The sequence below is a fragment of the Vulpes vulpes genome, chromosome 4, assembly GCF_048418805.1.
Source record: "Vulpes vulpes isolate BD-2025 chromosome 4, VulVul3, whole genome shotgun sequence".
In the NCBI taxonomy this organism is placed as follows: domain Eukaryota; kingdom Metazoa; phylum Chordata; class Mammalia; order Carnivora; family Canidae; genus Vulpes; species Vulpes vulpes.
The window spans coordinates 121009474-121036289 of record NC_132783.1 but is presented as its reverse complement, the minus strand read 5'-3'; the positions used below and the strand labels follow the sequence as shown (position 1 = coordinate 121036289).

Here is a 26816-nt window from a genome sequence, read left to right as displayed (position 1 = left end):
ACTGAGCAACCCAAGTGTCCCAAAATGACCCTGTCTCCAAACAAGGTCATATTCGCAGGTTCCAGGTCCTTGGACTTGGGCATGTCTTTTTGGAATACTGTTCAATCCACTAGAGTAGATTTTAGACAACTACTTGTTGACTGATGCCTTAAAATGCTTGTTACAGCTTTAATTTGAGGTGATCAAACAGCTCTATAAGGAGACTTCTTAGGTGCTCTTAAGCACACACACACAGCTGCACATAAAACAGTCCAGTACTATTTTTTCACGTATCCCAAATAATAGCAGTATCACACCCACTTTGTACCTATAACTTTGAATGAGTCAGTGTGGTAAATTGTTATGGTTCAGTTTCTCAGACATAGAAAATCACAACAAATATTGAAGTAATATATGCATATCATCAGCATTTGACAATCTGTCTTCTCTTTAGAGATTTTTTAAGTTAATATATTCTCAGAAGTCAAGAGTATTTGCTGTTAGAAGAGGAACAATGACAGTTGGATTATAATATTTAAATGTCTCCCTAAAAGCAAAGAAAAATTAAACCTCTACCATTGCTCTCTAATCCAAAAAAGCAGGTTTGTGAGGATGTAGAAAGACTGTACTTTTCCTATTGTGCTTTTCCTATTACTTATGAACTTTATCCTTATTACCTTCTATCAAGGATGTAGAGTGTCTTGATACATTATCTTATTAGAGTAAGTCTAGTAAAACCATCCAAGAATGAGCTGTCTTATTAACATGGCATTTTAACATTTATAGAACTGCCTACTTACATCTTCCTCCCACAAAAACCATGTATCTTACCCCTGATGTTTAGAGACTCCTAAAATATTATTGGATGAGTACATAAATACAGATGAAAGCCCCTCTTTTTTTTTTGCTTGTTTCACAAACCATCATATAAGCCATCATATTGAATAATAAATGCTAACGCTTTTTTCAGTATAGTTTTCATTTCTTTTCTCTGTGTTATGGGAAATTACAACTAATGTTTGATGAAAACAATAAAATAATGAGTGTATTACTTACTCAATATTAAGTTCCACTAGCATCCTTACTTTTTTATAACAACCTCACTGATATCTATGACAATTTAAAAGTAGCATGCTAACAGTAATGATTATCTGGGAGTGAGTGTATATGACTGCCACAGAATGGCTTCTTCCATATCGCACACACCCAAAGATGGATCTGTCATCTGTGACAATAGCTGTCACTCACAGATTCTTCACGTTGTTATACAAGTCATTTTTCCCTCTGACATCTGGCATTGTCTGATAAAAAAATATTTTCATTTCTTAGAATGCAAACTGCAGACCCAGTAGTCTTCAGGACCCTCTTGGTGTCAACTCTGGGAAGAAAACGATTATATCCAAATCTGAAGATCTCAAACGAGGCACAATTCCGGTAAATTCAGATAACCAAGACAAGTGCTAGTTTTATCTCATGTTTTTTAACTGAATATATTCACTATAAACCTAAAAATAGCTATCTTATAGAATATTTTAATATGGTATCTTTTTATCAAATGGCAAAGATATTAATATATACTTCTGAACATTTAAACAGGACTGCAGTACATGTAAATTTGCTACCATTACATGTAATTTGATTCCTTCTGACATGAGCCAAATCAATGTTTCACTTATCGTATGGAAACCAACTTTTATAAAAGTAAGTGATTGCATTTTTCTCTGCAATTATTGAATTATTGAATTCAAATTATTGAATTTGTTCATTACTTAGTATATGCAAAACAGAATGCCTTTGTAGAAAGAACTGGAAGTATAAGAAAATATGGTCTAAGTCCTAGCTCTACTTAACCAACTATTTGGGTCTCATCTTGTTTGTTAGTAACTAAGTTATCTCCAAGGTCCCCTTCCAGATGTATACTTTTTTTTTGTCTCTCTTATTCTTTTTCTTTTTTTTGCACCTCTAGAAATAAACACTGATACAGTATAAAAGTTTGTATTTATCTTAATACTGTAGAAATCAGTTAAGAGACAAAGAACTGTAGAGAGACAATGCTTGACTCCTTGACACCATTATTAGCAAATAGAGCTAACCTTTATTATGGACTCATTGTATTAGATCAGACTTTATATATATATATATACATCCTATATATAGGATGCATATATACACACATCCTATATATAGGATGTATATATACACACACATTTATATATACTGTATATACACATACATTTATATACACTATATATATATACACACATATATATACACACATATATAAGTAAAATAGAAAGATTATTTTTTTTAGCTCCTAATAGTCAAATCTGTCTGACAACAAGTTACTTTAAAACTTAATCCTTTGTATTTTATATGATTTCTTTCTCTCTTAGAAGTGTTTGGTTAATTATATGAGATTTCCATTTTTTAGGCTTGATCATATTAAAGTTGCTATTTTTGTAAGTCACAGACTGTTGGATATTGGCAATTTCATGTATAATGTGTAATCCTACACAAGCTCCTATATAAAGTTCATTACTAGAGTGTACCTAGCTATATGAAAGGGAGGCAGGGTTTGAGGTTTATTTTTGCTAATGATAAATCTGAAGGAAATGATTTAGAAAATTGTTCCGTTCTATAACAAGGATCTAAGTGACAATTTGAGTAGAGAAAAGAGGGATGGGTCATCATTTGAAACCACCAGTTCCATTAGAATGTTAACAAAACCAGTGTTTTTAAATCTCTCAGGTAAATCCCAATTTTAAAAAATTTTACTACTCACACATGACTAGCTCTCACTGTGATTAGCATAATATATTGAAAATATATCCTGTTTTCTTTTCAGGCACGTTTTTCCAGCTTAAATCTTACTGTAAGAGCAGACCTTCAAAGTGAAAATACATCCCTGATTTTAAGTACTGGCAATCAAAAAAGAGAAGTAAGTGCAGCTCTAAGTTTTGAAAAACATTATACATTTCACTCTGAATTTTGTGACATAATGTATTATAATTGCTTATAGAACCTAAAACAATGACTAGCTAGTCACTAAGTAACAGACACTTTTTGCTTCAAATTATACTTAATTAGCTTCGAGTGTGATTTCAGTTTTCTTTGTAAGAAACTGGGAAAAATCATGATATTTACAATTAACATGTGATGTTTGACTTTACTGCTTGTAACTATCACAATAAATTGATGTTTTTACTTTTACCTTGATAACAAATGATGCATTTGTGATTTTCCTCCTTAAAAAACTGACATTATAAAATGCAGTTGACATCTGAAGAGCAGACTTGAAAAACACTTTACAGAAAATGACTGTACCCTGTACAGAAATAAATGTAAATTTTGAAAGGTTTCCTTCATTTAGTCATTGGGAAATCTGAAGCAAAAGTGAAATATTACTCCCTCATACAAATGCTTGCTTCAGTCCTTGGTAAAAATAAAATGATTTGAGATCTTTTCTCCTGTTTTATTACAAAATAAAGCCAGAGACTTACTATAGATGTGGATTATGTAAGCATTTTTCCTCTTATCATGTGGGGGCTTAAATATCCCACGTGGATAGTATGACTTACATAATTTTTTTTGGAAGCTACCTAACATTCAGATGTTGTTTAAAAATTTCTTATTTTGGGATCCCTGGGTGGCGCAGCGGTTTGGCGCCTGCCTTTGGCCCAGGGCACGAGCCTGGAGACCCGGGATCGAATCCCACATCGGGCTCCCGGTGCATGGAGCCTGCTTCTCCCTCTGCCTGTGTCTCTGTCTCTGTCTCTCTCTCTCTCTGTATGACTATCATAAATAAATAAAATTAAAAAAAATTTAAAAAAAATTTCTTATTTCAAATTAATACTTATTTCAAATAATTCCAATGTTTTTGACCCCTGGTATTAACCTCTTTAAATAATATATGCATATAATGTTTACTTACATTTTAAAGAGCACTGATAGATGCAAAGTCATTCCACATGCAGAGAAGCCAAAATTTTACCAGTAAGCACCCCTCCTCCCCCAAAATGAGAATATATTATATTGGAAAAGAGTACCTTTGATTCCTAGATATGTTTTGTTGAAATGTTATAATTAGCTTTATTTTCCCTAAATGTTAGTGTAAAATTCCCCATGGAATTATTATTCAGCATCTTACCATAAAGGAAAATTATACCTACATTGTTAAAATTACTAAAGGTCATCATTTTGTAATTGCGTGATCTTAGAGAAGTCACTGATCTCATCCAGATTTCAGTTTCTGTATCTGTAAGTTCAGGGAATTGTTTCAGTTGTATTTAAAATCTGTCTTGAAAGATCTTACTCTGTATGATGTACACTCATGCCAGCTGTGTTCCCAGAGCATCAGCAGTGACCCACACAGAGCGATCTGAGTTTGTATCATTATCCAACATTTATAAATATCTCCCTGTTCATTTTCTTTCTTACCTCCAATCTTCCCTCTAGCTTTAGGAATTGAGATGTTCCCTGTTACAAGCAAATACAAAAACTTGAGCTATCATCAGTCATTGATATCTACGCTGAATTAGTTTTTTTTCTCAGAAACCTAGGGATGAGACACAAGGCAGACAAGTTTCACTGTGATTTGGATGCCATGCTGAATAGCTGGAACACCAAAAGCTGTTTACTTCAAAGTTTTGCTTCAGTTAAGACATAATTTATAGACTAAAGTCGATTGGCAGAGACAGTGTGTTATGATAAAAAGTATATGGGAGTGAATATATGCACAAAAATTCATGTTATCTGTACACTTGAGATTGGTGCATTTTACTATATGAAAATCATATGTAAATTTGTAGACAAAAAATAAAGCACATTAAAATTAGAATTAGAAAAAGACCTACTCAGGTTTTTATGTCAACAACCTGTGGTAATGCTCCAGCCTAAACTTTAACCATCATGATAATGCAGTCAAGTCCATCAATAAATCTTTAAAATATATAATACTCTTGGTTCTTACTGAGTTAAATTCACCTCTGCTCCTGAGCATTCTGATTCATAGACGGTTTACTCTTTATGTATACATTTCTAGAGCACACAATTATAAATATTTGGGGTAATAATAAATTTGACATGCTTAGCGATTTTGAATAGATGAAGGGCATTTTTAAATATAAGATTAAGTACATTGTTTGCTAGAAAATTACCTGCAAGAACTCAACATACCAGGAGTTATAACAGGTGTTTATCAATGTTAACAGTCTTGTTTAATAAATTTCAGTTTGCCATTCAAATATCCAAAGATGGGCTGCCAGGCAGAGTGCCATTATGGGTCATCCTGTTGAGTGCCTTTGCTGGATTATTGCTATTAATGCTGCTTATATTAGCACTGTGGAAGGTAAGAACCAAAGTTCCTTTGACTTCCTATTTCAACTATCAACAGCAAATTGGTGAAATAAATTATTATTTATCCATGCTGTATAATATAGTAGTATACACCCATTAAAAATATTGAAGTGGTGACCAAGACAAAAGAAAAAATGTATATCTCAAACGTTGTGCACAACTTAATCCCAGTTTTATAAAAGAAAAAATAAATCAACAAATCCAAAAATCATGATGAGTTTCTCTGGAGGTTAGGATTGTAAAAGACTTTTATATGTCTATTACCTTGAGAATTATAAAGAGAACTAAGACAATAGCATTTATACTAAATTTAATAAAGAATAAAATCCCATTGAAAAGTTGAATTTAATGTTTTTCTAATGAAACATCAAATTGGTGTTTATACTAACATAATACCACTCTATGTTTTACCAAGTTGTTTTATTGAATAGCTAAACTTTGCTAAACCAGGTTGTGGTTACATATTTATTTTTCCAATACCAGAGCAGCAGAATTCTCTTTTAATCAAATAGTTTCAATAAAAAAGTTCTGTCCCACAAAATTGCCAACTATTCCTATCCTTTTTGACTCTCTTACAATAACTAACTTTCTTTTGGGAGGGGTGGATTACACTCATAGAGGATGATAAACAAAGCCAAGTTAAAGATGTAGGTCAGTAGCACTTAGTTCAGTAAATAGCTTTTCTCCAGCAAAGTCTCTAAGACAGAATTCCTTGCTTTCTCAAACCTCCAGCTCCTCCTCTCACTTTACAGGATTATCAATGCTGTGTCTGTAATACCTGGTTTTGCCACAACGTGGTACCCAAGACCTGGCTTAGTGGGGTTGAGGCTGTGCTTGAAGTAAAGAATGGTTTCTTCACTTATCTGCACCTCTATTACAGAGAGCATTTTATTGTTGATTTCTTCCAGTGTGCTCTTCTATTCTGAGCACTGCACTGCCCATATAGTTTTAGGAGGGAAAAGGAAAGCCAGAGCTGGTACTTGGATAGGTTTTCTCTGGTGGCATATCTCTGCTTAAAACAAATATGGTTTATTCCACTGGTTTTTTGGTCACCAGCCTGAAGGAGCATAAAGGTAAAAATAAACACATTCTTCCATCCAGTAAATGTTTTGTTGATACATTCTGCTGGCTTCTTGGATCTCTTCTGGCCCAGAAAGGAAGGTCATTTAGCAACGTTTGGACTGCTCTGACCATCTGACCAGGAGAGGTGGTTAGTTCAACCACTTCAGTGGGAGACCCAGCAATCAGAACTGTGACTTTACAGTAGACGGAAGAGAATTAGAACAGACTGCGGGCCTTCCGCATATAAGAACTACTTAAACTTTCCCACTTTAAAGTTAACATCAACCTTCTGAGAAAGACATGGCCCTGAGCCTCATTTTGTTAATGAGGACACTGACATGTACAAGAGTTAAATATGTTCCCTGAAGCCACATGATTTATCAGGTTCAGAGCAAGGACCTAAATCCAGACCATTTTACTTCGGTGCCAACACCATTAATGAAACCCTTACGTTGTGTTCTCTCTTCCTTTTATTTGCTCTTGCTTTCCTTACAACCTTTCCAACTATGTATTTTAACTGCATCTCATATTTGATGACATTAAAACAAAGAGTAGTTAAGTAACTCCCAAGATTACCAGCTAGTAAAGGACTGGATGCAAGAGACGATCTGTCAGCGAAGCCCATCCGTTTCCAGTATCTCCCACTGCTAGAGGCTATGGACAGTGCTCTTTATTCTGGAACTCCAGGAATTGGGTTTTGTTCAAGAGGTTCATGAACTTTCTGAAATGTATAAAAATATTTTGTTTTGGAATGAGAGTCCCTGATTGGATTCAGACTTTCAGCAGCTCCATTATACTAAAAAAGATTAATTGCCACTCCTCCTGCTTCAAATCCATGTTGAACTTCCCTGAAGCATGTATTTGGTCTGTAATAGACTCAAAAGAGCTACTCTCATCCCCACGGATCTTTTTACACTAATTTGACCTGGAGCAGAAACCTCAGGACTATCCTTTCTTCTTGCTTCTTCCAAATCTGACCACTTTGGAAATTCATTGGAACTTTCAGGCTCCATACAGGGGACAGGCCAGATTCTTCCTGGAGCTATGAATCTATTTCAAAAAGCACAGTCTTTATATAATTTATCCTTGCAGTACACATGGTAGAAATTAAAGTTTTTCAAAATCTTAGTAGTAGCTTAATATACTTACTATTGAAGAGAGAAGGCTTGGGATGCCTGGGTGGCTCAGTGGTTGAGTGGCTGTTGTTTGGCTCAGGTCGTGACCCCGGTATCCTGGGATTGGATCCCACATTGGGCTCCCCACAGGGAGCCTGCTTCTCCTTCTGCCTATGTTCCTGCCTCTCTCTCTCTCTCTCTCTGTGTGTGTGTGTGTGTGTGTGTCTCATAAATAAATTAATAAAATCTTTAAAAAGAAGGAGGAAGAAGGAAGAAGAAAGAAGAAAAAAGAAAGAAGAAGAAGAAGAAGAGAGAAGGCTTTTAGGGGGCACAGGTTTAAATAGATTGAGAAACATGTTCTGGAATATAGTACCACACATTGAGGGAGAAGTCCAGTCAGGCCAATATAACCAAGAGAATGGAATGAGACTCAACCCACAGAGGAACTCTAAGAAAGCAGAACATTTTTCTCTCTTAACTTGATTTCATACTGATGCCTAAAGTTCCATCACTGATGATTTATTTACTAATCCTAAAGCTTTATTCTTCATCCAATATGTATATCCTTGGTTGACATGGATGGGGGATAGCACCACCATTTTTTAGTCTTTTATATATTAGTTAAATTTATTCATTCAACATTTATTCCATATTATAGTCAGTAAGCACATAATTTCTACCAGGTACTGTTAAATCTGACCCTTTGCCATAGGGTTTTGAACTAAGGAAGCATAAATAAGATCTATTACTTACCAATAAGTAAATATGGAAAAGCAAAGAAGGAAAGTGAAAGTTGTAAGTCTGGACATTGAAAACAAACTTAACTTGTTTTTAATTTTGGCTGGTATCAGCCCCAGCCAGTTTTAAGCTATGTACTGTTTTACCTAGTCTCCACTCTTATGACCCAATTTCCACTAACAACCCTGTTAATAGAATTAGTTTAGTGGAAAAGTTCAGATAACACAATTAAGTTTTAAAATAGAGCACTAAGTGGATCAGTCAGTTGAGCATCCAACTATTGATTTCAGCCCAGATCTGAGCCCAGATCTGAGTTGTGAGATTGAGCCCTACATCTCCATGCTCATGAGGGAGTCTGCTTGGGATTCATCTCTCTCCTTCTCCCTCTGCACCTCCCCCCTGCTAGCTCTCTCTCTCTCTCTCTCTCTCTCTCTTTCTCTCAAATAAATAAATAAATCTGAAAGAAGGACAAGAGAGAAAGAAAAGTCTTACAATTTACCACCTGTTTCTGTAAAAAGCCTTGTCTGATTTATTTTCAATTCAGAACATTGTAGGCCTGATAGTTTATGAATCCAGAACTTTTATTGTTGGCTTAAAGAGAAAAACTCTGAGACATAGAACTGCAGGACAAATTTATTGTTTTTTCGTATTTTTTCATGTTTGTCTGTTGTCACCTTTTCCTCATCTGCCACCAACTAGGTTCTGATATGATGGAAGACATAAAGCCCTACCATGGTGGAAGACATAAGGAAGTTACCGTCTTTAACTTAAAACTGCATTTTTGACCATTTATCCCATCTAAGCAGTTACTCAGTAATGATTTTTTAAAATATATCATTCCCTTGCATAATTTACCATAATTTCATGATTAAAATTATATGGAGGTACCATACTTTCAAAGAATTAACTCATTGTCTGAACTATTATAATCTGCTCTCTAATTTAAAAAAAAATACACAGACTTTAAAAAAAAAACTCTTGGACCCTTATTTCCTTTTATTTAAAATACCCACATTTTATTTTTTAAAGATTTTATTTATTTATTTGAGAGAGAGAGAGATATATATAGCAACAGAGAATGAGTGGGGAGGAGAGCCAGATGCTGAGCTTGATGGATTCCCAGGACACTGGGATCATGACCTCAGCCAAAGGCAGATGCTTAACCAACTGAGCCATCCAGGTTTTAGATGAGATTATTACAAAGGTCACTTCCAGCCCCTATACTTATTTTTATTATAATGTACAATAGGAAATAAATAAAGCACATAATTTTTATAATGCCCCAAATTACAAAGTATAATGAAAAGTTACCCACATTCACCTCTAGGTGAAATTTCTTCTATGTTCAGTGAGATCCTTTTCATATTCAAATGATACAGCATGTTTTTCAAGAGGTACTTCCTGTCAAACCTATAAAGGCAGATGTTCTAACACATTGAAAGTTAATCCAGACAATATCTCCCCCACCTCTCAAGCCATAGTACATGTGTCAAATTCCCCACCAGCTCTAATGACCTCAATTTATGACCATCAATGATTTGATGGAATTTCTCTGCCATATCTGTGAGTAAAAAGATGGTGGGAAAGTGCCATTTAGTGCCAGCTAACTATAGTTTGTATGTCTTCCCAAATGTCTTCCCAGAACCTTTTAAAGTTAGTTCACTCGGGCAGCCTGGAGGGCTCAGCGGTTTAGCACTGCCTTCGGCCCAGGGCCTGATCTTGGAGACCCGGGGTCAAGTCCCATATCGGGCTCCCTGTGTAGAGGCTGCTTATCCCTCTGCCTGTGTCTCTACCTCTCTGTCACTCTGTTTCTCATGAATAAATAAATAAAATCTTTAAAAAATAATAATAAAGTTAGTTCACTCCATGTACTAGTTTTTACTAGGAGACATGATTATATTTAACCAACAAAAAAGTTTAAGATGAAATAGCAATTTGATAAATGTCATTTCTTGACATTCAGTATTACTTAATAGGTCAATGAAAAAAAATCCTCTCAATTATATTAATTATTTTGTATGCCCAGAATCACTAACATAGTATTAAATTAAATTTTATCCAAGTAAATTAGTATTTATTACGTAAATTCAAGTAATTAATTGTGTTACTATTTGGTATTTTATCAACAGATTGGATTCTTCAAAAGACCACTAAAGAAGAAAATGGAGAAATGACATATTTAATAGGAGAAAAAAATAATAATTATTCGATGATCTATCCTCAGGTTTGCCTCAAATATGTGACAAGAAATTTATTAATACAATTAAAGACATAGTCACGTAACTTTACGTAATCCATCAGGGATTAATCACTTGGAAAATAACAGATCAAAGAAGATCCAAAAACAATACCATAAAGATATATTTTATAAAATGATGAAAAATATTTTTAAATAATTAGTCATTTGTGTTATTTAAGTAAAATTACAAAGTGTTTTGAAGATGAAGAATAACATGTACACATATATTTATATATTAAATCAGCATTCAGAGTATTTAAGGAATGCATAAAAAGATTTTTATGATCATTGATAAATTAAGCTTTTTCCATTGATTCCTGATGGATAGCCACATTCAGCATGATAGTTAACATATGTAAATGACAAGAAAGGAATTAACCGAAAACAATCACTTCTCCCTGTTCAAATGAGAAAATTGTTCTGATTAACGTATATATAAAATATGGACTGAAAATAGAATTAAGTCACAAAGAATACATTCAACATCATTGTGTTGGGTTCTGTACTTGGGAAGTGTGGGTTTTTTTCCTAAAGTGTTTGGAAACTGTTGAGCTGATGGAAAAATCAAGCTAGACTTGCTTAAAAGCAGCTCACTGAATGGATTAATTTAAGCTTTCATAGAACATGCTTAATTTTGACATGAGCCCTAAAACTCAAAACTTTATGCTGAAAACACTTCACAGCAGTTTTGTGGGGCGTACCAGCGATTTGACATGACAAGCCATGGTATGTGTGGAATATGCTACGACGGCTTCTGAACAGAACGGGACAGCGCAGGCTGATGCCCCGGAAACGCTGAAGTCACCTTTGCTGAGAGGCTTTTGAACGTTAGGGGTCCCAGGATGTAACCAAAAGTAGGACTTTTCTCAACTCCTTGGCACATGGTTCATTTAAACCCTCAAGCTGTGAGAGTATGTTTATTTTTAATTTTTTTTAAAGGTATTTAATCTTCCAAACACATTTCTTTTTTTTATGAAAGGCAGCATTCCATTTCAGTATTGCATTTTACCAAGAAGCCACTGCTTTTTAGTGTGGCATAATCATATTTAAATAGAACTCCAGAAATGTATTTTAAACAATTTTAGGCTTGAAACTTTGCCCCGACAGAGAGATATCACACCTCTGTATGAGCTTCTTTGCTCCTGAAGTAATCACTATGGTGCATCAGACTCTACTGTAGCATAATAAGCTCCTAGGTGGCTCTGTTTCTTAGGAAAGTAACAATGAATGAATGTATCATAGCTGCATGTGTGAACTACTGCTGTAAAATTTGCTGATACTTCTGCAACAACTCCATCTCACCACCTGGCTGACCATCGCAAGACCAGCACCTGTCCAGCACCTTATCCAGAAAGTCCTGTATTCTACTTTTCTCAAAAGCATCAAATCAAGGGAGAAATTAAATGCTATGGATTTCACTTTTAAAACTAACTTCCAAGGAGTTCTCCGAGGACGCAGAGTTGGCCTACCTCATGGTTCTCCACATCTATGTCTAAGATCCAACGACCAAAGCCATGCACCTAGGGAATGCCAAGATCATCAATACTAGAAGGCTCAATCTTCCAGAGATTTGATATCCTCCTGCTGGCCTGTCAGTGTTCAGAAATGTCCACTTTGGGAATTTCCTTCATTCCCATTACCTATCTCCAGGTTCAGAAATCATTTTTCCCATATGTTCTTTCTTTTCCCAACAGAATTCAGGTCTTTCTTATTCAGAGTCACCATGTCGCACAGCTCCGGTGCACAGCCTGTTTGGCAGCATTGCTCCAATCTCAGCACATTCTTAGAAGTTAATCTAACAGGTGAATTTAAATTCACACTTGGCCTCTATGACTGCTTGGCAAAGAATTCACATGCATTTAAACCAAATATATTAACCAGAGGGGAAAGATGGAAACAACGGCATTTTAAACTTGTTAGAAAAGACAGCCATGGGGACAGATGAAATAACTACTGATAAGCCTGGCATAATTTTTAACATAAGCCGTTCCCAGTTTTCAAGTAGAATGTTTAATGAACCAGATATCACTTTTCCCTAATACTATTATTTGTTGAGCTTTATGTGTGTATATATGTGAGCATCTGTATGTCTATGTAAACACACATGTACACACACACGAATGCACAAACACAAATCAAATACAAAATACCTCAAAAATACCAAACAACAGCATTTGACAAAAGTGACCAAAATAAACACAAAAGCTACACCAATAGGAAAAATTTGATTCATCCATTTTCATTCATTCATTCATTCATTCACTCATTCATTTTCAATAATATTTAGTTTTAGTGCATAGCTCTGCAACTATCTAAAAGATGTATATGTGGATGTTTTGATTAAAATAAAAGTCAACAGTACAAATGTTCAGTACTAATACATAGTCAATGATTAAGAAATATACTAAACTCTATTATTTTATACTAAAGCACATATTAATAAGAAAAGTGAGTGCTATCTAAGACTGAGTTTATGCCAAAAACTTTTAACTTTGGTAATTTACAAAATTGATTATTTCTTCTACTGTGAACTAAAATATGTATGAAGTCCCTTTCCAGACCAAACTTAGAATGGTATATTGGTAAATTATTCAACAGCTGGGTCTCCAAGAGGAAAAATAGCCCCCAATTTGTATCATTTGCCAATTTCCATGATTTAAATAATCTTGCCATAGCCATATCCAAGCTACCAAAATAATGCTAACCAGCTTGCAAAACTCCTGAAAATTGATCTGTCAGCTCTCATGAACCAGTATAAACTGGCTTCAGCACACTATTGAAATAGATTAGGTGATAATAATAGACAATAGATAGATGATAGATATACAGAGATACAACATGTTAGATATATATACATACATAAATACACACAATATAATCATATTTCAAATTATGCTTTAAAGTCTCATCTCAAGCCCAGAAGATATAGTGCTACATAGTCCCTCATTCTTCAATTTCAATCTCTAGAATTATAGCCTTTCTTTAATATTAAGAAAATGATATAAACATTCAGGAGAAGCAAGGAGTTGAAAGTAAGAAAATATAAAGGGTGACACAATGAAAATCTGACTTTTACAGCCACAGAGAATCTATTTTACTTTCTCTAGGAATCCAGAGCTCTAGAGCAAGATTATGAAAGTTCATCCTTTGCAAATATTTGTCATTTGTGTGATCCAACGTGAAATTCAGTTGTCCAGTTTATTTGATTATTTTATCTAAACCTTAGAGTCATGGGCAATTTAATCTCTGAATATTTCCATGTCATGAGTATGCTTAAAATGAGGCTTGTAAGGGGAGATTTTTTTTGCATATAATTTGATGCTTAGTCAATCATAATAAATGTACCTACACATGCAAATACCTATAAATATATCTATTCTCTTTTCCTTTTACAAAACCAATATCTAGACTCAATTGGAAAACAAATATCTACACCAAAAGCCAAAGGTGGTTGCACAGTGTTTGCCTAAGCTGGGTTGTAGCGGCTGTGAAAAGCTGTGCCCACATTCTCTCCCAGCATCCCCTGAAAAGGCCACAGTTTATGGGGTGAACAGCCACCCCTCCAGCTTCCATGCAGTGTGGTAGAGGGTAATGTCTTTGTCAGACCTGTGGTAATCTGCTCCGTGTGAAAAAACTAGCTTCGCACAACACTGAGAAAACTAGGGAAGACCCAGGCTCAGAACATGACTCATGCTCTAGGTGCGGTCACATTATTGTTCAAATGAAGAGGCTTCTGGCAAATCCTTTTTTTACAAAATAATATCCTATGCATCCTTCATTTACTTTCAATGCTTCTCACGTCCTCTGCATTAGTCATCCCCCCACTGCCACCAAGGGAGATTTTCAAGACTATTGGAGGAAAATCTGTTCACATGTTCTCTCTGTTTGCTGTGAATATCAGCTTCAGTGAACTGATCATTTATATGTGATTTCAGGCCTTGGTTCTCCGACACTCTAAAGGCATAACATGATATAGGCATAATGTAATGGTGACAAAATGCCTTGTACTTCAAAGAAGGAATATCTTTACCCGATTTACAACCCTTTGTGGGAGACTGTCAACAACTACACCAAAGGTTACAGGAAAGACTGGTAGGATGTGGCCATCAACACCCCACAATCCCCATCCTCAGCCATGGATTTAATAATCCAAAAAATTAAAAGAGGGCTATAAAGTCTTCAGACTGATGCTATCTTTTAATTTAACAGCAGATTTTTTAATTCAAACACAGTTTCAAGGAGAGTCCACTGGGCAACCCCTTTCATATCAAACTACTCTCCCTAAGTCTTTCCTACACAGAACTTCTGAAACCACCCCTAGATGTTAATTCTGCAGTACATTGCAAAACACTCAATTCTGCTGTTTCCCAAATGGAAGCACTATTGTGCAACAGCTTATGTAAAACAATAAAAATAGAGCAAATGTCTAACATTATAATCTAGTGAACAAATCAGCATCTTTGATCCTCATATTAAAATTTAATCTTGAATTTAGAAATTCCAACTACAGCCTTTTACCATTGACCTTAAGGAAACCTGAAGGAGCATATGTTGGCTCTTAAGCCCCAGCCCCATTGTCTTCTTGACATCTGACACCAGGAGGTCCAGTTCTTAACTCATGGGAATGTATAATTCTGCCTCTATAAATGTCCTGAGCTTAACCCCTGAATTCACTACACCCCAGATCAGCTTGGCCCCACCCCATATCACATAAGCACTTCTTGCCAAAAATTTACCAGTCTGAAAAAATATGGAAGGGTGAGTTATCACTTCAAATGTACTCTGCTTTGAGATCAGTTTTTCCTTTTTAAATATATTAAAACATTTTCCCCAAAACTAATGAGTTCAGAACCTTGTGTAAGACTTCCTTGCATTTCCCTCCTGCCACTGTTTGGAGGATTTCAGTGCTGTGAGGACTAAGCAGGAGAAGTCAGAGCCCATTTGCAGAATCTCTCTGCCTTCTGCCTTCCAGTTGGTATCTTCTCAAGTGCACAGTGGGGATGTTTTGTTTTGATTTGGAACTTTCTTGGCAAGGCCATTATAAGCCTCGTGCGTCTTGCAGGACTTTGCGTGGTTGCATGTTTTTTCTGGTGAGTTGAGATTTGGAAATCCTTTAATTCTCTGACACACCATGGAACTCATGACCGTAAACTAGGGACCAGTGACACTCCTAACTATGATATTTGATTTTACCATATTTCAAGTCACATCTTCATGGAAAAAAAAAAAAAGGACTAAGTGGAATTTTAGAAACTCTTCTGCAAAAGACTGAGACTCAATGCTTAATCTTTTATTTCAATTTGCTCTGTGCATATAGACTGAGGACAACATTTTAAAGAGAGATCTTCCAGATAACACAGAATGAAAGCCAGGTATCCTCTTGAACAATTCCCAGTAGACATTACTTTTTCCCACCCCCCATTTTTTAAGAGAGAGATTGAATGAAGAAAACTGACATATTGTTCCTCCACAGCAGAACCCAGCAGAAGGTAAGCCCCACACGGAAACTGATCGTGGCTTTCTGAGAGATAGATAGTAGCATGGTAGGTCCAGTGCCAGGTGGCAGTCTTCCTGTCATACCCCCTTCCCCAGCCCCCGGCCAACCCCGGCAGCTTGCATCTTGAGAGAAAAGAAAATGAACAGGGGAGAGGAAATGAAGCTACTTATCTTTTATATATACACCCTTCCTCCTCAAAATACCACAAGCTCCCTTAGACCACATCATACCCACACGCAATACTAACACATGTACTTTGCACAAGTAAATTGTTGATTAAATAAAAGTATATTCTTACTTGCTTATTAGCTGGGGCTAATTTCCTGGAGTTTAATATACTTTGTCTCAAGTAAAAACAGTCATTTGAAGCAGCAACACATCAGGTCTTCTTCATACTGGAACAATTTCACACAGGATATCCTGATCCTTCGCATTTAATTCTGACACCTCCTGGCCTTCTTTCAGGATGCAACAGCTGTCTCTCTGCTTTCTTCATAGGAAACATTGGCCTGTGGAGAGAATGGTGTACTGTGTATTACTACTGTGAGGCTGTAAAATTGTTAGCAGACAGTATGAAGAATCGTTTCCATTTGATCAAAAAGAAAACTATTGTGTATAATAACTACTGCCCTGAAACATGTATCATATCACTCCAATAAAGTTTTCAGCATAGTCTGACATACGTAAGATATATTGCATTGTGTATTTTTTATTTACCTCAGAATAAACTTACTAAAATGAATAACTTAAAGGTATGTGCATTTCTATAAGACTTTTATTGGACAAATGCAGTAGAATAAAATGCTTTAATCTCCTTCAAAAACAAATGAAGTGCAACCTTGTAGACTCTAGTAATTTATGAGATGCCTAACTTAAACCCATTTTTAAAGATCATGTATCAGGTCATAGTCATCAAACTGATATAATTAGAAATAGATGAGATAATAAAAGAGTATTTTGAATATCCAAGATATGTTGTATCCTGCACACTGATTTGAGGTCAGAGGTTTGGTATTTTTGGTATAATTCTTTCTTATCTTGTGCATCAGCTGCATATCATACGTCAAAGATAAAGGAGCATCCTGTCTTATCTATTAGTTTTTTTAAATGACTCAAAGAAGAATGGGATTGCTGTGATTTTAAGTACATAAATTGTATCCAAGATCAGTATTTCTTCCAAAGCTCCAACTTTTTTTTAGCTCCTAAGTAGGTTTTCACTTTGATAGTCTAAAAGGAAAAAACAAGCAAACTAAGTATGTCTGTGGTGTTTCCTGTACACAATACAGCAATGTGATTAGTCTTTTGCAAACTTGACACAAAAACCACAGAATCCATATTACTACATATCTCTTTCTAATGAGATGTTTTAATAATAAATAGTCTGTTGTATAACAATAGATTGGACCACATGGTGAGAAACAAAAAATACTAAGAAGTGAGGGGAAAAGGGTTATTTTTTTTATTTAACCTATAATTCAAAAAAATAAAATTATTTAACATATAAGGGCTAGAAGAAAATATAGGAAGGAGTTTTAGTAGTAATCACACATGTTCATTTTATACATGTTTTCATCTTCAAACCATGCTGTAGGGTGACTGAGGTATTTTTGCAAAAGAAACAAGCTGAGTTATGAAGAGGTTATTTAGAAGGTCTTGTACTAATTTGTGTCAGCACATGTCCCCAGTGCCCTGTCTTTTCTCTCCCAGGATGAGAATACACAGGGGAGGTACTAAAAAAGAATCTGGATATATTTGCTATAAAATAAATGACATACATCAGAATTTGTTATTCATAAGATCCAGAGCATAGGCGCAACATTCACTTTCCTATGCTTTGTGGTGCCTTTTTTTACTTTTATAAAATTAATGTAGTAATTCATAGGCAGATGTCAAGAAAAATGTTCACCAAATAGCAGTGATCAATGAGGACTACAGGTGACTTCTATCTTCCTCTCCAGAATAGTTATATTATTTGACATATTTTTAAATAAGTGAGTATCCATTTTTAAATCAGGAAAGAAATAGGGTAAAAGGAAACATATACACATTGTAGACACTCTGAAAAACAGAAAAATAATTTAAAAACAGTCATTACACTAGAAAATACATCAAATTGTCCTTTTTCTGAGCATACATGCTTATTTTTTACTTCTTTCTATTTTGATATACTTGATATCATAGAGAACATGGTACCCTGTACCTTTTAAAAATGTAACATTCTATTTTTAATTTTTTTAGTATTAAAATGGTGATAGCCATCAAAATCTTTCCCTTACTCTGGAGCTGACAATAAGAAGAAAAATTATTCCCTCTCACATTCTAATTTAATAATCTTTATACATGCCTTACTAGAATTTTCCATAGTCCAGATGTCAAATAATCACTTTTTTACCTAATTCTTCAAGCAGAGGTGAGATGGGCTGGACAGCAAGGAGTCCATAGGGGAAGATGGAAAAGACAGTCTTATCCAATAGCAAGTATGGCTTCAATGATTATGCAAAATCAACTGGGATATTTTATTAACAATCCTTGAAAAAGAAAGAATTTTTTACAGAAACAAGACCTGTCATCATTACATCAAAAGTATTACAAACAAATGAAGTCAGTGAAGGGGAAACAGAGGACCAAACAAAATGTGAGACATAGAAAACACACAGCAACATGGCAAATGTTACTCCATCCATATCACTAGTTATGTTGAAGGTGAATTGTCTAAACACTCAAATCAAAAAAACAGAGATTGTCAGTCTGATAAAAGAATAAAGTCCATTTATGTGCCCTCTAGAAGAGAAAGACTTTAGATTCAAAGGTACAAATCATTTGAAAGGAAAATGATGGAAACAAAGATACACTGTGCAAACAGGTACCATAAGAAGACTGGAGGTGGCAGTAATGAATATCAAACAAAATGAACTTTAAGATGTATGCAATGCCAGACTTGAGAAAGAATCTAATTCTGTGAAAAAGAAGGAGATCCCCAGAATTCTTCTAAGTGTACAGAAATCCAAGTGTATACCTGAATTGAATTTGATGTCTTGCAGATTTTCAAGGACTCATTGGTGGCTGAAATGAAACTTTCTGTGTGGATTAGAGCAGAATCATGGAGCCATTCCACTCTGAGAATTGAGTCTTAAATCAATGGGTAGGGTCCCTGACCTGCACAAATTCCAGCTACAATGGTCTAATTCCTCCCTTATGACAGAAATAATAGGGCAAGCACCATTGTCTGTAGGCACCCAGGCTGCCAGCCACTTCACAGATGAATGCAGTTTGGTCATGTGCCAGTGCTCCAGTTAGTACTTGACTGGCAAGAACTGGCTTGAATTAATAAAAGCAGCATTGAAACATCTGCAGGTTTGGTCTTTAGCTTCCACTTTGCTCAGCTATTTTTTTTGTTTTGTTTTGTTTTTGTAGTATCTTTCAACCAAGCATGTGTGGCATGAATTCATTTAGATACCACAATCCTGAATGGCATTCCAAAAACAAGAGTGGAAATGCCTCAACCTGGTAAATAAAGAATCATATCCAGAATTGGTCATCAGACTGTAATTAGTGGAGCTGGAAGTTAGCCATACCCCAGACTCTAACCATCCTCGATGAAATGCCCTTGGCTCTTTAGTTTCACATGCTGAGTCTCTCATTTTCTATTTTCTTCCTTCCTTTACTCTCAGACTTTTATATTCTATTAGCACCCAAGTACCATCTGCTATTCCTTTTCATTCACTTTTCAAACACTTCTTTCATTCCTACCCATTCTGCATACTTCATCATTATAGGATGGGTAAATCTGCAAAGATTCCAATTAGTGTATTATTTGACAGCACAGCAGTTTTCCACCTTCTAAGATGGACCATATCTTCATGAGTGAAGATTGTATGTTTAAATGAAGAGTCATTTGTATTCTATAAGAGCTATAAGAATTGGCACAAGTGAAGCAGGTAATTTTGAGTGGAACTGATGGGGCTGGGTGAAGTATCCCATTTTTCTAAGAGGAGAGAAAAAAAGGGAAGATCAACATTTATTGCCTACATGCCACATAACAGACAATTCTCTAACATTTCATTTCATCTTATCACTAACACTGTGGTGATACTATTATTATTTTTGTTTTACAGGTGATATAACTGAAACTCACAGGAGGTAAGGGGCTACTTCAAAGTTATAAAGCTAGTAAGTGGTGATGCTGAAATAAAAACCAAGTTCTATCTGGCTCCAAAATCATTTCCCCCAACTTCAAAGGCTTCAGAAATCATGGGAATAGAAATGAAAACACAGAGGTGCAAGAGAACACATATCAATATTTTTAGTAACTGGTGCATAGTAGATACTCAGAAAATATTTGTTTATTATTAAATGAATGCAAGAATTGATAATCTGAGTAAAGTTTTATTTATCTAGCTATTTTATCTCTTTGGGAGGAAAACTGTGAACATATAATATGGTCACTAATCATAGACTCTTAGATTTGAAGGCAATTTAAAAGTCATCTAGTACTGGAAATTTCTGTACAACCTCGCTGATAGTGCGATACATATTATATAGTATGATAGCAAAATACAACATAGCTATGATGCATTTTGCAATCTAACAATCATTATTCATAGTGACAATACAAATGGGTTCTTGATAGAATTATGAGAGTTTATAAAGTGAAAGAATGCATTTTAGATAGACTATATTAGCTCACGTATGGCACTGCAAGGGGTCAAGAAATCAGTACCACTTATTTAAGATCTTAGATACAATAGCCAGTTCTTGGAAATTCTAATTCTCTTGGCTTTTTTTTGCTGGCCTTAGTCACAAGCCAGTTTATTGCCCCTTACAGAGGACATCTGTGTCCCATGCTTGAAGAAGTTGGGTAGAAAGCCAATCTGTCCTTCTTTTTAAAAAATCAGAATTTTATAAAAATGTCCCAGAATTCCTTCCTCCCAGCAGACTTCCACTTACATCTTATCTGTCATAACAGTGTTACAGGACCATTCCAAATTGCAAGGGAAATCGAATATTTAACTTCTAGCCTCTATAACAGAAGTAAGAGATGAGTTGGGAGGAATTGGGTATTAAATGATTAAACTCATAGTGTCCACTCAAATGGTATTTCAAATATATTCAACATGATTACTATCAAATTTATTCTTATATGAATGGAACTGAGGCCAGGAAGGATCTCTGAGAGCCTTTTCAACTCCCAAATTCTATGAAAGTACAAAGGAAAAATTTTAAATATTTTTCAAGATGATTTAACACATGTTCCTCATAATATATCATGAATCTATATAGTGTCTTTGTAAGATTTATCTAACATTAAAAATTCTAAAGCCATACATTGTTTTAAAATTAAGACTTTATTCATTTATAAAATATTAATTTAACAAACATGCATTAAGTATCTACTGTATGCAAGTAATTCACTTGAAAACTGAGGAGCAGTCCCCATTCTCTCAGAGACACCAAAAGACGGTTTTTATCTGAAAGCCATTCTTTTCTGACAATTCTTTGGAAAATGCTTTTGGCAGAATTGTGAGTTAAAGGTGTTGACTTTCAAGCTCCAGTCTCTCTTTCTCAAGGAAGTCCTACTGAATGACTCACTATGATTTCTCCCTTCTCTAAATTCCCTCAGTAATTATAGTCTGCCCCTGTCCTTTTGGCACTAAATGACATTTTAATTTTATACATACACATTTACCCATATATACCTGTTCCAAGCTCTTCTGCAGATAAAACTGGCCTTCCATTAACAGTTATAAATATCCTTGGATGTATCCAACCCTTTGTTCTTTGACCTTCAGTCTACCTATTCCTGGCCCTTAAAAATACACTCCCTCCAATTCTTTCTGGAATCCCCAAAGACTGTCTCATGTTCATGAGTACAACTTCTTGGTTATCAAGTGGTGTCTGTCATTTTCTTCCCCTAGTTCTTGCCAGTGTCATCTTTTGTTGATGGCATCCTCAATACAAAAAGTGCCTTGCTATCATCTCTTCTGAAATGGGGATGAGAATACCTTCCTTTTGTCTATATTTCTCTCAGATACCCTTGTGGTCCCAATCCTAAAGACAAAAACTCATGCTTTCTATTTTAATCCACCAACAGGAGCCAGGACAGACACTTTTCTGTGATGGAAGTTACCCTCCTTTCAGATGCCAGGTCTTGCTTTATATATCTCTTCCATTAAGGTGACTCCATTTATAAAACTCCTCAACCCTGAATGCAAACAGACTTCCAGTGAATTCTCCCATAGGTCTTCCAGACTTGCACAGGCAAAGTCCAAGCAGAGGCCCTTATTACCTGAGTACGTCTTACCCTACAAGTCTTCCATCAACTTCCAGAGGTCAGGAAGCATTGTACTTCTGTTTTGCCCTGCCTCTGCTTTCTGTGCAATAATTAGCCACAGTAGGTATTCCATAAACATGTGCTGGGTTGAATGTGACCAGATCTACTTAGCATAAAGAGAGTAATTTTTCTGACTGCACAGAATTCAGAAGTTAGCTAAAGGCAAAAATGAAAATGAATGCAAGATTTTCCCAGAAATGTTGATTGAATTGCATTTGATGGCATTGGCAGGAAGGCATCCTTGAACTGATATAAACAATAGAGGAAGAGGCATCCTAGGGCTACCTACCTCTCCAATGAAGCATTTGCATTATGTTTAAGTATTATTTACACTGACTATAAAAAGAAACATCCATTCTCTTTAATCAATTTTTAGTCAAGTCAGGCAAATGTGCTTACATTGAAAGTGCCTTTTAAAGATGTAATTAAATATGAAGAATTAGTCTCTCTTCTTTCCTTTCCTAGACATTGTAGCATAAACATTGGCATTTTGTTTCCTTAACTCACATTCTAATTTCACTTCCCCCAGAGCTCTTTCCCCTGGTGGCATTTCTATAGCCCAGACTCTACCCCACCTATCTCTCTTTCTATAAACCTCTCTTTTTACTTTGGGTTTTAAAAGTTTTTAAGTCATGATGGTTCAGATACTTACATATAGCAGTATATCCTTTTCAAACCAGCAGTTCTACATTGTGAAAAATGTACAAAATCATGTGACCACCCCACAATCAAGATATAAAATATTTCTATCCTCTAAAAGTTTCATTATGCACCTTTCAGTCCTTTCCTCTCCTTGTCCCCAGCCCCCTTAATGGATCTGAGTTCTCTGTCGATTTACTTTTGCTTTTTTCAAGGTCATATCAAAGAATTCATAAAGTAGCTGCCTTTTCTCATTCAACATAATGTGTTTGTGATTTATCCATGTTGTTTATATATAATTGCATTCCTTTTTACTGCTGAAGAGTATTCCATTGTATGGATGTATTTTGTATTTATTAGTTTTTATTGTCTTTGAAAGTTACAGTCATGCTGGGCTGGAGGGCACTGTGATTGTATTAGAGTTGGCTGTTTTTGTTTTGTATTTCCTATGAGACAATCTGGCCTTGAAAGAGAAAAATGCCTAGTACTCAAAATAGTTATATGCCTTGTAGTGCCTGAGCTGCAATGTATTCAGATTTTATATGCTGCATAAAAAACCTGATACATGTATATGATTCCCATCCTTATAAAGCAGTTTTGAAGAGTGCCATCTGAAATTTTGTATCTCAAAGTATAATTTGGCCACCTAATATAGTGGAAAGAGAATGAACTTCGGAGTCAGAGTCTTGGGTCAGCATGCCCACTCTGACACTGCTAGCAGCATTTGCTTGGACAACTGTCGTGACCTTGGCTTTTTTTTTTTTAATTTTTATTTATTTATGATAGTCACACAGAGAGAGAGAGAGAGAGGCAGAGACATAGGCAGAGGGAGAAGCAGGCTCCATGCACCGGGAGCCCGACGTGGGATTCGATTCTGGAGACCCGGGATCGCGCCCTGGGCCAAAGGCAGGCGCCAAACCACTGCGCCACCCAGGGATCCCTGACCTTGGCTTTCTAAGAATGAGCCTCTTCACTCACACAGTGGAGAACATAATACCAGCTCATAAGTTGTGATGAGTAGCTAAAATAAGATAAATTTGAAATAACAATGCATGTGCATTCTTAGCACTTGGTACACAGTAAATAGTTATCTTACTCCCCTCTTCTCAGCTCCTCATCCTGAGTAGTCTCTTTAATATATATAGATTTTTAATTTCTATGATAATTTAGGCTAACAGTTTAGGCCTTATCCTTTAAATTCTGAATAACTTATTTAAACTATCTTAAATGTTTTTTTTTTTTTTGTAATTCTTACTGTGGATGGCAATAACAAATGATTACTTTTTAGTAAAAAACTTTTTTTTTTAGTAAAAAAAAAATAAAATGCTCATTTTATTTTTGCCACAGTTTATAGAACTTACATCTATATTCTAAACATGTAAAATAGCAACAACCAGCTTTTGTTTTGGTTCAAATTAAGTCATATATTAATATACAGAAAATGACTCCGGAACTGGTTGATCTAATCTTTTCTGATCAGCCTTTTTTTTTGTCACTTATCTTCTTCTTCATCCACCTATTCATTTCTGCAACCTACAACCCAAAGATGATAAATACAGGAAGTTCTGCTGCTTTGCTACAAATATGGAGAGCCAGTAAGAGGAGCATTTAAGGTAATGCTAATTTGGGGGTGGGGATGGAAATAGACTATAATAAAAAATAAAAGGCAATCTTTATGCAGTAATGTATAATGTATCTTAGCCTGAAGATTCTCTGCCTGAGGCATGCAGTAGTTAGCTTATAGTATTACAATAACGTTTCTCTGGCTCAAGTCCTACTTAGAGATGTATAGGAACCCCAGGCCTAAAGCTTTGCTTCTGATCTCCTACGGGTTACTAGAATGTGTATCTCACAGATATCCATTAGCAGCAACACTATTCTCCTATCATCCTTTTCCTCGGGTCCTCTAACTACCATGATGGTCCCAACTTTCAACCCAGATGGCATGGCATGGTACCCTAGTCATTGAGGTTTTCTCCTGCTCTTGGTTTTGATCACTTGTATATGCTTGGTGGTTTGGGGAAGGAAAAAACTTTTCTCTCTGCTCTCTTAGGTGTTAGGGCTAGGGCCCTATGAGTTGGATGCACAAAGAACAGATTAACAAAAAACAAAGCAGAAGCTTATTAACATGTTCATCAAGCATACACATGGGAAACGCAGTGATGGTAACTCAAAAGGGTGGTTGGAAGTTGGAGATTATAGAGCATCTTAAAAAAGAACAATTTTATAAACAAATAACAAGACAAAGGAAAAGTGGTTTAGGCTTTTAGGGGCAGCACATATGGAAAGATAAACATATGGAGAAACTCATGAAGGTTAAGGGCCAGTGTATAAGGTTTGTTTTGCAGATTTCTCTGGTGTGCTCTCCAATCTAGAGTTGTCGCTGGTGACTAAGAATTGACCTGCCTTTTCTTTTAGAAAGGAAAAGGCAGAGAGATTTTCTTGCATCTGCTTAGTCTCTATCGCTTTTAGCTCAAAATAATCCTTATGTCAAAGTGGCATATTTTGGGATAACATACTCTGAACACTTTTGGTGGCTTCTAACTTCTAGTCATTCCCTCCTCTGGTTTATGATCCAGTAATGCTTGTATTGAAATGAGAAGAGTATTTACCACTCCACTTGTGTTATAATTTAGCCAAAACTGTATCACTATCTTTTACTCTATCCCTGGAATGTTAGTACCATTTTTACCATTTTGCTTTGTAATCCTTTTAATATCCACCCACACACAGTCTAGGACTTAGAATTGACACCTTACTTTACTCAAATTAATCTTGCCCCTTGAAAATCTGTTTCTTGGATTAATGTTTTATACCTTACACTCCCTCCCTGGAAGTCTAATACCTCAAATAGGTGTATGAGTCTACCAGGCTAACCCTCCAGTCTTTGTTTAGGTGAAGGACACACAAATATGCATGCGTACATGAATACATACACACACACACACACAAACCCCTACACAACTATCTGTATTTTTAAAAATCTTTTAATAGTATTTAAAAGTATCTTAAAATATAAATATGTAATGCCAAGACATATCAAATTGAACAACTTAAATATATACAGTTTATTGTGTGTCAGTAATACCTCAATGCAGCTGTTAAAGAAAATACAAACATAATCACCATTAAAATCTTATACTAAAAAATATATATATATAAACGCATGGAAGAAGTTTGTACTAGGGCTGGAGATGAGTTTTAGTCATATATGTCATGTGGAATTAGGTAGTTAGAGAAGGAGAAAGTGGAAAATGGGAAAGAGCAGAAGCCAAATTGCATGGAAATATGGTGGAAAAATTTCTGAGCCAGACTCAAAAGCAGAGCCGAAGGTCAAGAGGAAATAGTGTTTCCGGATACCATGTCGTAACTTGTTTGAACACTTCGTGACCTTTTTACCCTGGATGCAGTTATGCTTCCTGGGAGGGATTGGAGAAGGAAGAATGGGCTACAGGTAGATCTGACTGGATCTTGTAATGCACTGGGGCATAAGCAAGCCTTCTGGGGATTCCCTCTAAGAGAATGTCAGTCTACAGGGAGGTAGCAGCCTCCTTATTTTAAGGCAGAGTCTTAAACCTGCCTTAAAGTAAACCTGGCAACATGAAGTCTGAAGTCATCATAAGTTGACAAAATGGAAAGGAATCTATGCTTATTTAGTGATGATGGAGGGCACGGCCATCCAGCAGCAGGGGCCAATAGCAATACACACTGACCTCCCAGTGCATGTGTGTAAGTCATAATCCATGGACACAAAAAATAGCTCATGGGTGAAGGGCCCTACTTACATAAGTGGGAACAGTGAAAGGAGGACACTTGGCATTTGAATGAATGAGATCTCTTCAGAGACTGGCGGGGCTGTTG

General features: G+C 35.7%; 1 protein-coding gene across 1 annotated transcript in view; it reads left to right on the top strand.

Moving 5' to 3' along the window:
- ITGA1 (integrin subunit alpha 1) overlaps window positions 1-16672 on the top strand; it is a 161290-nt gene extending 144618 nt beyond the window's left edge. The window contains exons 25-29 of the mRNA XM_072756940.1: window positions 1309-1413; window positions 1576-1680; window positions 2825-2917; window positions 5210-5326; window positions 10379-16672. Of these exons, the coding sequence (XP_072613041.1) occupies window positions 1309-1413; window positions 1576-1680; window positions 2825-2917; window positions 5210-5326; window positions 10379-10423 (465 nt within the window). The 3' untranslated portion in view covers window positions 10424-16672. The remainder of the gene's footprint in view (window positions 1-1308; window positions 1414-1575; window positions 1681-2824; window positions 2918-5209; window positions 5327-10378) is intronic.
- The last annotated feature ends 10144 nt before the right edge of the window (window positions 16673-26816 follow it).